The sequence below is a fragment of the Sorex araneus genome, chromosome 2 (assembly GCF_027595985.1).
Source record: "Sorex araneus isolate mSorAra2 chromosome 2, mSorAra2.pri, whole genome shotgun sequence".
NCBI classification, from domain to species: Eukaryota; Metazoa; Chordata; class Mammalia; order Eulipotyphla; family Soricidae; genus Sorex; species Sorex araneus.
Window position 1 is genome coordinate 218,450,744 of NC_073303.1, and position 15,572 is coordinate 218,466,315.

Sequence of the window (15,572 nt, forward strand, 5' to 3'; positions counted from 1 at the left end):
CAGGGTTCCAGGGAGCCACTCCCTGTAATTCTTGGTTTAGTTGTACAGGCCTGGCAGTGTTTGGACCCAGGAATACAGGCTGCTCCAGTCGAGCCTCCCAGCAGAGTTCCTGGGGTTGGGCCATGTAGTGCCAAGAAATGAAATTGGGGGGCTGGAGCGATAGCACAGCGGGTAGGGCGTTTGCCTTGCACGCGGCTGACTCCGGTTCGAATCCCAGCATCCCATAGGGTCCCCTGAGCACCGCCAGGAGTGATTCCTGAGTGCAGAGCCAGGAGTAACATCTGTGCATCGCCGGGTGTGACCCAAAAAGAAAAAAAAAAACCTAAAAAACAAAATAAATGAAATTGGGGCCTACTGCGTGTCATGCGTGTACTCTGGAACTTTGAGCTAGCTTCCCAGCTCCTGTGGGACAAGAGTTAATATAGGGGTACAAGGGAGAAAAGTCTTTGTGATTTAATAGCTCCTGAACAGGGAAAATGAAATACTTGGCCAGGAAGAAAGAAGTACCAGAGTGGAAACTGACAAGCATATCAGAACACTGCCCGTTGACACAAGAAGGAAAGTTGCATTTCTCTTTCTGGCTTGGGACAGGGGCTGAGGGCTGGTATCTGTCAGTGCCTGCTGTGAGCTGGTCCTGTGTCACTCTCCCAGGGAAAGCCTTTGAGATCTGGAGAGAAAGGGAAGGAGGGGAGTGGAGTTCCAGCATCTCTTCCTGCAGGCCTGGAACCGTCCTGGAAGCGAAGTCAAAGGGGATGGACTTTGAGGAGCCCTGATGCTGGGATAGAGTCCTCTGCCCCAAGGGAGGGGAGCGGATGGACCAGGGGGAGACTGTCAGCAAGGAAGTAGGTCTGCTTCCTGGCCCGTGGGGCGGGGGGACTCCATTCTGCTCATCCAACTGAGGGCCTGTCTTCGCCTCTGCCTCTCTCTCCCTCACCCGCATTTATCACAACCCTGAGGATGCACATGAGGAAGCTTCCGCCTGGGCCTCCTGCTTCCTTGACCTCTGGCCTCTTGTCCCCAACAACCCACACGCTGTGCTGGGAAAGCAACAAATAACACAAACAAAAGGAAAACTTGGCGAGGTTCCTGCAGCACTCCCTCTGTCTGCGTGATTTCTGAAATGAGTTTGTCTCTTTCCTACTGAGCATCTGTTCAGCCCGTGCTCCCTTCCCCGGTCCGGCTGTAAGTGCATATTTCAGAGATCCAGAGTCATGGCTGCTCTAATATTTATTTCACCTTTTCATTCCCTGCACGATTTACTGAGAAATAGGGACTAGGAATTCATACAATGCCAAGGGTGTATTTCCCCCACCTTGGCCCCTTCTCCCTCTTTCCACTTTGGTATTTTAAGATAAACTCAGTTGACCATGAGTGCTCTGACCCTCGCCTGCGCGCCCCCCGCCCACCTCCCTGTCCCCCATCTCTCACCTAGTTCCAGCTTCCTGCTTCTCTGATGGAGGAAGAAACGGCCCAGCCTCAGCTGACTGAGCGTGGTGGAGGAGCAGAGAGTGGGGAGGTATTTGGTGTCTGGGAGTTCGGGCTCAGAGGATGGTGGGGGCTCGCTGCGGTGGGCTGGCAGCCCTCCTTGGTGATGATGATGGAATGCTGTGTCGAGGAGGAGGAGGAGGAGGAAGAAGCCTGCCTGCCTGCCCGGGCCTGGACCTTGGGGAGGTAGTGAACCACAGCGCTCAGCAGCTGGCCCCGGAAGTGGCGGCTGAGAAAGTTGTAAAGGATGGGGTTGACCATGCAGTGGAGGATGGAGAAGCAGCTGACGATGTCATAGAAGAAGTAGAGGACGTGGGCCAGGTAGCAGTGGAGGAAGATCTGGGTCCCGTGCAGCGTGAGCAGCAGCGTGGTCACGTGGTAGGGCAGCCAGCTGACGACAAAGACGGCCACGTAGGCAGACACCAGCAGACAGTGACGCCGCCACCGGGCAGGCTGGCCGGTCCCCCGTAGCCGGCAGACCGTCAGCACACTGAAGACGGCAATGAGCGGGAAGGGCAGCAGGAAGCCCAGGAGGGTGGTGGAGAGCGAGACCACCAGGGCCCAGGTGTCGTAGCTCTCAAAGGGGGCCAGGAAGAGGCACATGGGCTCCAAGTCCTCCACCAGCTGGATGTGGGCCACCTGGGGCAGCGGGATGACGGCCGAGAGCACCCAGACGCCGGCACACACGGCCCGGCGCGCCCGGTGCTGGGAGCGCTGCCACGAGGGGGACGCACGCGTGAGTGTGACGTAGCGGTCCACGCTGAGGCACACCAGGAAGAAGATGCTGCTGTACATGTTGGCAAAGTAGAAGTAGTGCGTGAAGCGGCAGGAGAAGGCGCCCCAGAGCCAGGTGTAGTCCAGCGTGACCTCGAGCATCCACACGGGCAGGGTCAGGACCACCCCCAGGTCGGCGATGGCCATGTTGAGGATGTAGACGCTCAGCAGACCCGCGCGGCCCGAGCAGCGCCAGTGCACGCAGATGACCAGGAGGTTTTCCACCAGCCCCACCACGAAGACGGCCAGGTAGAGGACGAAGAGCACCACGCGCTTGACGTCCTCGCTCAGCTCCACGTGGCACTGGGGCAGCGTGTGGTTGAAGAAGTACAGGAGTTCCGTCCAGTTGTGGATCTCTCCCAGCTCGGGGGCAGGCTCCGGGGTGAGCCCCTCGGCGGGGCCGGGCCCTGCGCCCGCGTTGTCTGACATGAGGGCTAGCGAGTGCCTGGGGAAGAGAGGAGAGAGAGAGGGAGAGAGAGAGAGAGAAAGGAGACTTCCAAAGCGGACTTGGCTGCCCCCCAGGAAGCAGGTCATGGGAGCCGGGGCGGGGGGTGGGGGCAGATTCTGGGGCTGAAGAGGCCAGAAAGGGAACTTCCAGTTTTTTCCGGCTGTGGGTAAACAGTAAACAACCTATGTGGCAGCTTTGACGGGGAAACATTTTGTTAAGGCGCCCAGGGGAGTCCAGAACTGTTAGCGCCCAGCAAGATTGCTTTCTGGCCCCACCTAGTTCCCTTCCACTCCCGGCTCCCAAGTTTTGCCAGGGGGTGTCCATCTTTCCTTTCTCCCTGGCACTTCAGTCTCTGTTCTTCCACCTGGGTGTTCCTCTGGGGACTTTATTCTTTTTTCTTTTTCTTTTTTTTGCTTTTTGGGTCACACCCGGCGATGCACAGAGGTTACTCCTGGCTCATGCACTCAGGAATGACTCCTGGTGGTGCTCAGGGGACCCTATGGGATGCTGGGAATGGAACCCGGGTCGGCTGCTTGCAAGGCAAACGCCCTCCCCGCTGTGCTATTGTTCCAGCCCCTGGGGACTTTATTCTTTCTTGCCATTTGGGTGCGGGGCACACGCGCTCACACACAACACTCACACACACCTGTGCATCGAGCAGAAAAGTCACTTGCCACTTATTCCAGGCCTGATTCTTGTCTCATCTAAGGGGGGGGGCACTCACCAGAGTTCTCGTGGTGGCACCTGGTCCTGGAGGGGCTCTTGGGGAGCTGTGAGCGGCTGTCGCCGGGGCTGGGGGCTGGCTCTGCTGGGGGCCGCCCTTCCCATCCGGAAAGCAGCACCACTGGCTGCGGGTGTGAGGGAGAGGAAGTCACAGCGAAGGACCTGGCGGGGAGGGAGGAGTCAGGCTGCAAACTCCAGCAACTCAGCTCGCCAACTGGGTGAACTTACCTCCTCTGCCTCACTTCTTTCTCTGTAAAAGGGGGGTGTTCATAATATTGACCAACAAGAATGTTGAATTAAATGGTCCACCGAAGTGAAATGCTGAGTGCAGCGCTGGCAGGGGGTGAATGCTTTTCATAGATATGTATTTTTACTTTCATTAAATTGGCCCATAACTCAACCCTTTCTCTTCCTAAAGCAAAACTGGTGGGAGAGTTAAAACAAATCTAAAAATCACTCACATGTGAATCACTCTGGTCCTTGCCTAATGGCTCCCCCAGCCATTCTTTGCAATTTTTTTTTGGTTTTGTTTTTTGGGTCACACCCATCGATGCTCAGGGCTGACTCCTGACTCTGCACTCAGGAATTACTCCTGGCGGTGCTCGGGAGACCCTATGGGATGCTGGGAATGGAACCCAGGTCGGCTGCTTGCAAGGCAAACGCCCTCCCTGCTGTGCTATCGCTCCAGCCCCGCAATTCATTTTTGTGATGTGAGGCGGTGGAAGGTGGGGGGCGAGAGCTTGAGGGAGACCCCTGCCTGGGGGAGGGGAGAAGAATTTATGAGTTTACGTTCCTCTGCACACTGCAGAATTTCTGTGTGGGAAGGAGAGGGAGACGCTGGGACTGTCACCAGCTTCTGTGTCCCTCTCAGCTGTGATGGCAGGCTCTGCGCCTGTGGCTCTGTGCTGAGGTTGGACATTGTGACCGTAAGTTTCTTGTTTCTTGGAGCTCATTCACCTCAGCAGGTCTTCTGATCCAGAGGTCCCTTGTGGAGAAGGATGGCGTCCTTATCCGTTGTGTGGGTTGGGAGGCTGCCAACCTTATGGAAATCGCTGGCGTCAGCCCCCTGAGCTGGCTCGTAGCGTGGAGATGAGCGTGTGCTCGCTGGAGCGGATTGGGTGTATATCACCCAACCATAAAAACTTAAACCAGGGGCTGGAGCAATAGCACAGTGGGTAGGGCATTTGCCTTGCATGCAGCTGACCCTGGTTTGATTCTCAGCATCCCATATGGTCCCCTGAGCACTGCCAGCGTTAATTCCTGAGTGCAGAGCCAGGAGTAACCCCTGTGCATCGCTGGGTGTGACTCAAAAAGCAAAAAGCAAATAACAAACAAACAAACAAAAACAAAACAGAAACAAACCTTAAACCATTAAAAATTTCTTTGTTTACTTATTTATGAATACCTCCCCGGAGGTACTCAGGAGGCCCAGGGTCCCCGCTAGCAATTCTTGGCCAACTGGGCTGTTCAGTGCACGGGGCTTAGAATTGGACCTACTCGGGTCCTGCAGTGCTGAGGATACCTGGGCCATGTCACCGGTGGCTCCAGGACTGCACTTGGTGATGACTGGGGGAGGGGAGGTATACAGTGCTGGGAGTAGAGCCAGGATTGGGTGCATGACAGACATGCCCCTGACTATCTCCCAGCCCCTCAACTCATTTTCTTTCTTCTTCTTTTTTTTTTTTTAGTTTTGTTTTTTTCTTTTTGGGTCACACCCGGCAATGCACAGGGGTCACTCCAGGCTCTGCACTCAGGAATTACCCCTGGCGGTGCTCAGGGGACCCTATGGGATGCTTGGAATCGAACCTGGGTCAGCCTCGTGCAAGGCAAACACCCTACCCCGCTATGCTATCGCTCCAGCCCCCCTCAACTCATTTTTAAGGGAGTGACTAAGAAGCATTTAGTACAGTCATATGTCATTCAAATACTACTTCTATCCAGTTCCAAACTGATATGAGAATTTCTGTGTGGGAAGGAGAGGGACACACTGGGACTGTCACCAGGCTTCTCTGTCCCTCTCAGCTGTGATGTGGAACACTCCTGCTCCCCAAAGGACACCCCCGTACCCATCGAGCACTCGCTCCCACTTCCCTCTTCTCCCACCCTCTGGCAACCTTCATTCAGCCCTCAGTCATTCAGCCCTCAGTCTCTGTACTTTTGCCTATCACGGACATTAAATGTACGTAGAAGCAGATATGAGCCTTGCATCTTTGAGCGATATTTTATTATATGGTTCTGCTACATTCTGTTTGTCCATTTAAGGACAACTTTAAAAAATTATAAAATATTTTAAATAAAAATTTATAAAATTTTAAATTTTTTTATATAATTATAAAATAATTGTTGGGCCTCCTAAGCAGTGCTTGGGAGGGACCAGGGCCACATTCAGCAATATTTGCATTGCTGCACAGAGCTGGGGGCAGAACTGGTTCTAAAATTTTTAAAAATAAACTTATGGGGGGCTGGAGTGACAGCACAGCGGGTAGGGCGTTTGCCTTGCACATGGCCAACCTAGGTTCAGTTCCCAGCATCCCATGTGGTCCCTGAGCACTGCCAGGAGTAATTCCTGAGTGCAGAGCAAGGAGTAACTGCTGTGCATAGCCAGGTATGACACCCCCGCCCCCCAAAAAAAAAGCAAAAAAAACCCACATGGTACTCAATGTAGCATCTTAGGTATTTTAAAGTAAAAATAAATTTAGTTCAGTAGCATTGAGTGAATTCACTTTTTTTTAAACCTATGCGAGGGTTTAAAAATGCTAAGGGAAATGCTAAGACTGGGACCCCACGTACAAAATATCGACCCTTTGAACATGTCCCAAACCAGAATCTCAGCGCCCTCTTCACGGGAACAGCTATTTTTAATTTTTTGCATTTTTATTTTTATTTTTTGCTTTTGGGCCATGCGCAGCAGTGCTCAGGACTTCTGGCTCAAAGCTCAGATCATTCCTGTCAGGGCTAAGGGAACCATATGGGATGCCAGGGATTGAACCTAGGTTGGCTGCATTCCAGGCAACTGCCCTACCTGCGGTACTATTGCTCTGACCCCAATTTTGCAGTTTTATTTTGTTTCATAGAATATAATTTTGTTCAATTCTGACACTAGTGATCGGAGTCAACAGTAGAGTCTAGATTGAAGGGATTAGACTTGCAAGATTTCCTTACTTTAGATGCCAGCTGGAGCCCCAAACTTTTTTTTAAAATTTATTTGTTTATTTTTGCTTTTTGGGTCACACCCAGTGATGCACAGGGATTACTCCTGGCTCTGAGCTCAGGAATTAATGCTGGCGGTGCTCAGGGGACCCTATGGGATGCTGGGAATCGAACCTGGGTTAGCTGCGTGCAAGGCAAACGCCTTACCCACTGTGCTATCGCTCCAGCCCCCGGAGCCCCAAACTTCTAACACTACTACAAAGTTGGGATTTTCACAAATTTTCCTCAGTTTTAATGATTGTTGTAATGATATTTTCTTACATTTGCTGGCTTATTCAAAGAGAGTAGGTCTGGGGCCACAGTGATAGTAGAGCAGGTAGGGCGTTTGCCTTTCACGCGGCCGACCTGAGTCCCATTCCTGGCATCCCATGTAGTCCCCTAAGCACCACCAGGAATAATTCCTGAGCGCAGAGCTAGAAGTAGTCCCTGAGTACCATGGGTGTGACCCAAAAAACAAAACAACAACAACAAAAAAACCCCAAAAATCAACCCCCCCCAAAAAAACCTAGATCGGAATAGCCTAAAATAAAGAGGTATATGGGTTGACATTGAAAAGGATTCTGAGTATCCTTGAAGAGTTGGGGTACAATTCTGGGCCAGCTGGTCCACTTACCATCCCAGCTTTCCTGAGCCTGTGGTTTACGGGAAACTTCATCACAATGGATGATGAATTCCCCCTGTGTACGCCCCTGCCCTCCATGGGGGTGAGACGGAAAGTTCTAGCCTCTTATTGTGGCATGGCCTTTTTGTTGACCAGCTCCCATCTTGAGCCCTCTACATGCTCCTGTCATATAAGAAATGTCCAGGGATTCGGGAGTCTGTGGATATAAAGTTCTCCTATCAGCCATTCACCCAGCAAGTCACAGGGCTACTAGAGGTTGTGTCAGGAGCTGGGGGCCACAAACCAACATCTATAGCTTATCACATCCCACTCACATATTGGGTTTCCCCCCCTTTTTGGATCACACCTGGCAGTGCTAAACCTGGCTCTGCACTCAGGAATTACTCCTGGTAGTGCTCGGAAGATCATATGGGATACTGTAGATTGCACGGGTTGGCCACATGCAAGGCAAATGCCATATCCGATAGTATCCCTCCGGCCCCCTATTTACATATTGGACCAAGGGATGTGACATGATGAGCTCTGGTGATGCAGTCAATTTAAATATTTCTCAAAAAATAATTTAAAAAACCCTCTAATGTTATTTGGGCTGGAGCAAGAGTGCAGCAGGTAGGTGTTTGCCTTGCATGTGGCCGACCAGGGTTCGATTCCATCGTCCCTTTCAGAGAGCCCGGCAAGCTAACAAGAGTATTTCACCGGCACAGCAGAGCCTGGCAAGCTCCCCGTGGCGTATTCGATATGCCAAAAACAGTAACAAGTCTCACAACTGAGACGCTACTGGTGCCCGCTCGAGCAAATCAATGAGCAACAGGATGACAGTGACAGTGACAGTGAATGTTATTTAAACACTGTGGGTTACAAAGTTGTTCATAATACAGTTGTTCTGGACATTGAATGTTTCAACACCAATCCCACCACCAGTGTGACCTTCACTGCCCCTGTGTCCCAGTTCTTGCCCTCTTAGCAGGCACAACATCCTTTATTTTATATTACTAGTTATAACAAAATGGTAAAAGCATCATCAAAAAAATAGTTCAGTAAAAGAAAAATTTTGAAAATTGTTATATCTCACAGTGGTGTTATTAAAGTCATTGAGGATTTATGGAGCTGTTTGTTTCTAGTTAAGCCTTCTATGTTATTTATTTATTTATTTTTACTTTTTGGGTCACACTTAGTAATGTTCAGGGGTTACTCCTGGTTCTGCAGTCAGGAATTACACCTGGTGGTGCTCAGGGGACCCTATGGGATGCTGGGAGTCGAACCCGGGTCGGCCGCGTGCAAGGCAAACGCCCTACCCGCTGTGCTATTGCTCCAGCCCGTCTATGTTATTATTTTTGTTTTTTTCTGAGTTTAGTGGGCTTCTAGGCTGCATTCATATCTAATTTGCTCTGCTCCTACTGGGATGTCAGTATTGTGGAATTTGGAGGTTATCCGTTCTTTTCCATGGAGACCTTTTCCTGGTAAGAACGATCTGGAGAAATTTCCTTCCATCCTCTGTACCCTTGACTTCTGTAGTTGCAGATTCTGTTAAGCTAAGTGCCCCACAAAGAAGATCCTGGACTAGGCTCTGTTCTCTATGAAGGGACACCTGCTCTGACCTCTTTGTACCAACCTCCTCACAGGGACGACCTGCCCTAACCCACAGCCACCTCTCTTCTCTTGGGACTGCACTCCTGTGGCTCTTGTCTCTGGGGCCTCACCGTCTTTCTCTGCAGGAAGGATCCTTTCCCTTGTATAGGGACACCGAGGGAGGCTGCAGCCCCCGTCCCACCCGTTCCTCGGTACACCCCTCTGTCCATCATCCATTGCTTATTTGCAGCAAGAGAAAGTGCTGGGGGCTCCTTCCAACACAGGAAAGCTGCTCCCATCAGGAAGAAGTGACAACACTGCAGTTTCCACGTGGTTGTTTTCTTTGTGGGGGGACCGAGTCCGGAGACAGCTGGAAAGACAGAGACTGGAAGGAAGGGAAAGGGGGTGTGCAGGAACGCCGGCCCCTTGCCAGCCAACGCAGCAGTGGGGCACACAGTTCTGCTCCAAGCAGCAGCAGGAGAGAAAAACAATGACAGGAAATTTACCCTTTCTCCTTCTTCCTCCCTCCCCCTCTCCCCCAATGTAGACAAGACATTGTAATCAACAATCTGAAAGGAAGGAAGGTACCGTGGTGGCGGGATTGGGAGATACAGATAAAGACAGGGTCGCGTGGGGTCAAGGGCGGGAGCCTGGACCTGGATGTGGCACTCTGGCAGACGGTCCAGCTCTTGACCCACTTGCCTGGCCCGAATGACCGGACACCCCCTTCACACGATGATAACATGTGGCGGACGGGTCAAAGCTGCGGAGTTGGCGGCATCTGCAGCCCGAGCTTCCAGAGGGTCACTCAGGGCAGGCGTCCGGTCTGGCCACAGACGTGATTCTGCCTTCCTGCCTCGACTTCTCCACGTGGGGTGCAGCCTGAGCTGTCGGGCAGCGCCGGAGAAAGGATCGCCCCGCCCCGAGAAAGGGACACGGCGGGGGGACCCGTCCTTGGCGCTTCCCACTCAGTCTTCTCCTGCACACTCGCCGGTCACAGAGACACAGTGCACACAGTTCTGTTCTCCTTTGGGGAACAGAACACAGACCTGGCCAGGACAGCTGGGGGCACCACTTCGGAGTTGTGCGGCTTTGGCCTTTAGTGCCTCGGTTTCTTTATATAGAGGGAGGCTGATGACGCTTCCTTCCCAGCGTCTGGGACCCACTGGGTAATACAGACGCGAGTGTTTCACAGAATCTCTTTCCACCTCTAGGGGACGAGGGAGAGATCCTCTCTGCCAGCTACCCGTGCTTGCTCCCATCACTGGCCCCTTTTTCTTTCTTTTTTCTTTTTTTTTTTTGCTTTTGGGTCACACCCGGCGACGCACAGGGTTTACTCCTGGCTCTGCACTCAGGAATTACTCCTGGCAATGTGCTGGCTTTGCACTCAGGAATTACTCCTGGTGGTGCTTGGGGGACCCTATGGGATGCTGGGATTCGAACCCGGGTCGGCCGCGTGCAAGGCAAATGCCCTCCCCGCTGTGCTATCGCTCCAGCCCCATGGCCCCTTTTTTCTTGGCTGTGGCTACATCTTCTATTTGCTGGGATTGTCTCCAGGTTGCAGAGAAAGTCAGGAGCAGCCTCAGTTGTCCCTCTGATGGGCACAGACCGAAACGTAGCCCCAGCTGCCAGGGGAGCCTGCCCCACGTGGTAAGTGTGTGACCACACTTAGTTCTTGAAATTACCTCAGCAGTTGGCTACTGAGGAAACTGAGGCACAGAGAGGTGAACCAGCTTGCTGGAGTCATATGCTAGTCCAGGAAACCATATTACAGGGATTACTGAAGTTCAGTAAACCTTACTAGAAGTGCTGTGGGGGGGGGTGTTGTTTGCTCTGTATGTCCTCATTCCCCCGGTCCCCCCACATTCTTTTTCAATACTTAGCTCAGCTGTGCAGGCAGCTAGTTCAGAGCTCAGATTGCAGACTGGGGAGGGGCCAGTCTCTCTGTGGATTACATACAGGATCTCACTCACAGGGGTAGGCACTACAGCCCTTTGAGCTATCACCTCAGCCCTCCCTTACCTCCCACAGGGATTAAATTTTTTTTTCGTTTTGCTTTTTGGGTCACACCTGGCAATGCACCGGGGTTACTCCTGGCTCTGCACTCAGGAATTACTCCTGGCGGTGCTCGGAGGACCATATGGGATGCTGGGAATTGAACCCGGGTTGGCCATGTTCAAGGCAAATGTCCTCCCCGCTGTGCTATCACTCCAGCCCCCTAGCTGGAGTTCTTAGACCCTCCCTCCACTCTACCCACCCCGCCAGGTCTTGGGTGGGGGTGGGGGTCATACATTTGGGGAGCTGGGATTGAACTCAGTTATGTGGGCTGGTGCTAGGGGATCAGACTTGAGGTCCCAGGCCTGGCGTACAATCACGAGAGCTATGTTTAGTTCTGGTGAAGATACACGGGTTCTTAGGCTCCCCGAAGGCTGGAGCTGAGAGGACTCTCCATGTCATCTTGCTTCTCCTCCTTCATTATGAAACTGAGGAAAATCTTGGCTTACCGGACACCGAGATGTGCAGGTGGACATGGAGAGGGTAGCGGGATAGTTCAGTACTGCCGACATCCCTTCCTCTCTGTTGGGCCAGAGAGATAGTATATGGGTTTCGGCACCTGTCAGTACCTGTTCGGCTGGCACGTAGCTGACCCTTTCTGATCCCCAGCAGTGTCATAGACAGTTTCCTCAGTGCTGCCAGAACTGATCCCCGAGCATAACCAGGAAAAGCCCCTGAGCACAACGAGGTGTGATTCAATCCCCACTCTCCATAGCCCTTCTGTGAAATAACACACACACACACACACACACACACACCCCTTCAAAACCAAGCAGTTTGGGGCTGGAGCGATAGCACAGCGGGTAGGGCGTTTGCTTTACACATGGCCGACCTGGGTTCGATCCCAGCATCCCATATGGTCCCCTGAGCACTGCCAGAAGTGATTCATGACTGCAGAGCCAGAAGTAACCCCTGAGTATCGCCGGGTGTGACCCCAAACGCAACCTTCCCCCACGAGAAACCCAAGCACTTTCCCCTCTCTGTTAGCTACTAGGCATGGCTGATTGCTGAGCGACAAACACGATGGCCTCAGCGTCGAGTAATCAAGGCTCCAGGGTGCAATGCACTCGGGCCTGACCCATGCCGGTAAAATGAGACATTGAGTTGGGGACAGAGCTCACTGGGAGCCACAAGGTGCACCTCTGGGAATGATCCCTGTGCACCCAGCCAGGGGTAGCCTCTGAGCACCGCTGGCCTGGGCCTGAAAGTAACCACACAAAAGGCTGACGCTGGGTTTTCTATCCTTTTTTTATGCCCTCCACCCCACGACTACTTAAGCGCCTTGGGAAATGGTTGTTCAGGAGGTTTGAGTGCAAGTCACAAGACTCTCCGGAGTGTCTGGGTCTGCAAATGGGTGAGGTCTCTGATCACTGCCGGGGCTTCAGAAACGCTAGTAACCGGTACTTGATGCAGGGCTTCCCCCGGGGCCCCAAGCTTTGAGCCTTGCTGGGCCGGAATTGCCGTGACAAAGAGGTTCAATGCAACTAGCCTCAAAGTCCCACAGAGCCTCAGCAGACTCCTCCTTCCTCTGAAGCCTGTGTGTGTGTGTGTGTGTGTGTGTGTGTGTGTGTGTGTGTGTGTAGGGGATGATAGGAGTGGATGGTGCTTGGTGCTAGTCCTTCCTCTGAAGCCTCTGTGTGTGTGTGTGTGTGTGTGTGTGTGTGTGTGTGTGTGTGTGTGTGTGTAGGGGATGATAGGAGTGGAGGTCCAGGCTTAGGCAAACCGAAGCTGGAACTGGAGCCCATCCCATCTCAGTCTAGGGAATCCGAGGAAGCTGGAAGCTGCCCTCCCTCTTCCTTTGCCCCTTTGTGAGAAGTACAGGGTCAATGGCTCCACCCACCCTGCACCCCATTCAGTGGCTTCCTCCATCTCACTCCCCCCCTTCCCCAGCGTCTTTGGCTTCTGCATAGAGGGTGGTATGCCAACTTCCAGTTCTGGTTAAGCAGGTCCCCCATGCACTATAGTTACAAACAGACTTGCGCAATAAACTTTGATCCAGGTCCTAACAAGTCATCAGTTTTGTTGTTTCCCTCTTTGGGAGGGCCATGGTGCAGGCAATGAGGTGGGGGAAGGGGGCTACAGTGATTTTGGAGAGTGGCGCAATGGGGCTGAGCGGAAATGCCTCTTGCGATTACTGCAGTACTCCATAATAACCATCAGGGGGCGCACGAGTCCTTGCCAGGCTCAGGTTTCTGCCAGGGAACCTCTGTTTCCTTCCCCGCCCGGACCTCTTCTGCCCTTAACTGAAGAACAGAACATGGGAAGATGTGGACTATAAGGAAGAAACCCAGAGGAATGAAATTGCCTTTTCTGTCCTTGCCTCTCTCTTCAGTGCCTGTTTTCTTTTTCTTTTTTTTTTTTTGGTCCCATTGTTTTCTATGTTAGGAATTTGTTTTTGCCTTTTAAATTTTAATTCTTTGAATATCTAAAGCATTTACATGGTCCCAAAGTAAAAAAATCGATGAAAAGGTAATCAAACTCGCAGCTTTATAGTCAATCCTCTCACTTTGTTTTATGCCACTACCAGCCCTCCTAACTCCTGTTGTTAACATTTTTATTGCTTTCTTCTTGAAAATACAGAAACAACTATCTGAATATGCTCTTTTTTAATACTTAAGAGATTTTGTTCTAATACCTTTAATTACAATGCTTGTTTGTCAAAATGAAAACTGAAAACAAGTATACCAAACAGTTGATTACGAATTGTTTATTGAAAGCATAGAGATTTCACGACACCAAACAAACCATTTCTGAGGTTTTCCCCCCAAAATAAAGTTTAACAGCTCGAGCTTCGAGCTTCTTTGGTGTTTATCAAAAATACAAAAGAAAAAAAGTAGTTTTTTTTTTTTAATTTATTTTTTTTTAATGGATCCCGTGGGATGCATGGCAAACTTCCGTGGTTACGTTTCAGTCATACAATGATTGAGTACCCATCCCTCCACCAGTGCCCATTCTCCACCACCAATGTTCCCAGTGTGCCTCTCCCACCCCCACCCCGTCCCCTCCACCCTGTCCCGCCTCTGTGGCAGGGCATTCCCTTTTGCTCTCTGTCTCCTTTGGGGCGTTGTGGTTTGTAATAGAGGTATTCAGTGGCCATCATGTTCAGTCTATAGTCTATTTTCAGCATGCATCTCCCAACCTGAGTGGTAGAGTTTTTTTTTTTTTTTTTTTTGTGGCCCTTGTGGGTTGAGGGGAGAAAAGCACTTGTAGCTGGGGTACTGGGCTCTCGGGTGATCAGCCCCGCCTGCCCGCCCACACCTCTGCTGGTGAGATGCAGCCAGCCCAGAGTGAGCACGGGGCTGAGAGGGCGTTCCAGCCACTGACCCAAGGAAGGCCCGGGCCCTGTGAGAGGTCCAAGAGCAGCTGGCTGCAGCTTCCCAACCCCTCAGACCATCTCCCAGATGGCCATTTAAGCACAGATGCAAGCACACATGCTATTATGGACACGGGATGACCCGCCAGCAAATTATGGATGTTGTCCTGGCCGCCCATGTCCCACATGGTTAAGCTGATGTTTTTTTTTTTTTTTTTTGGGTCACACCCAGTGATGCACAGGGGTTACTCCTGGCTCTGCACTCAGGAGCTACTCCTGGTGGTGCTCGGGGGACCATATGGGATGCCGGGGATTGAACCTGGGTCAGCCGTGTGCAAGGCAAACGCCCTCCCCGCTGTGCTATTGCTCCGGCCCAAGCTTGTGCTCCACGACTTCCACGCTGAAGCCTGTAGCAGGAACGGTGGTGACAGTCTTCCCTCAGCTTGAGCTTGTCCAGAATGGTGGTCTTCCCGGTGGCATCCAGGCCCACCATGAGAATGTGCATCTCTTTCTTGCCAAAAAGCCCTTGAAGAGGTTGGCACAGACACTCCCCATACCTGTAGGCTGGGCAGGGGGGGGGGGGGGCGCGGCACTGGCCAGAAAGACACCCTGGGCAGCCTTGGCTCTGCTGCTGCTCTGAGCCAGGTGTTGGTTTCCCTCCCTGAATATACTCTTATTGCCTCTTAAACAAACAACAAAACATGGAAAGAATGTTCTTTTTCTTTATTTTTTATTTTTAAAATTTATTTTAGTGAATCACCGTGGGGTACAGTTACAGACTTACAAACTTTTGTGCTTACGTTTCAGTCATATAATGGTCGAGTACCCATCCCTCTACCAGTGCCCATTCTCCACCACCAATGTTCCCAGCATCCCTTCCCCCATCCCCTAACCCCCCACCCTCGCCTCTGTAGCAGGCGCATTCCCTTTTACTCTCTCTCTCTCTCTCTCTCTCTCTCTCTCTCTGAAAGAACGTTCTTGGAGCGGGTGGGAGCAAAGCAAGTTGGGTGTTTGCCTTGCATGCACGAACCCAGGTTCACTTCCCTGAATTCCATATGGTTCCCTGAGCACCACCAGGAGTAAATCCTGAGTGCACAGCCAGGAGTAATTCTGGGCATGACTGGGTGTGACATGCCCCTATCCCTTCTCCCCCCTAAAAAAGGATATTCTGGAGATTATATATATATATATATATATATGTATATATATATATTGTTTTGTTTTGTTTTTTTTTTCTTTTTGGGTCACACCCGGCGATGCATAGGAATTAGTCCTGGCTCTGCACTCAGCAATTACCCCTGGCAGTGCTCAGGGGACCATATGGGATGCTGGGAATCGAACCCGGGTTGGCCGTGTGCAAGGCAAACACCATA

At 51.8% G+C, this 15,572-nt stretch overlaps 1 protein-coding gene across 1 annotated transcript; it reads right to left on the reverse strand.

The window, feature by feature from the left end:
- Positions 1–1,433: 1,433 nt before the first annotated feature.
- On the reverse strand, positions 1,434–3,542 carry GPR182 (G protein-coupled receptor 182). Its single transcript, XM_004601941.2, has 2 exons — positions 3,432–3,542; positions 1,434–2,704 (listed from the first exon to the last, which is right to left on the reverse strand). Exons 1-2 carry the CDS (start codon positions 3,533–3,535, stop codon positions 1,477–1,479), a joined length of 1,332 nt encoding a protein of 443 aa, XP_004601998.2. The 5' UTR covers positions 3,536–3,542; the 3' UTR covers positions 1,434–1,476.
- Positions 3,543–15,572: the final 12,030 nt, after the last annotated feature.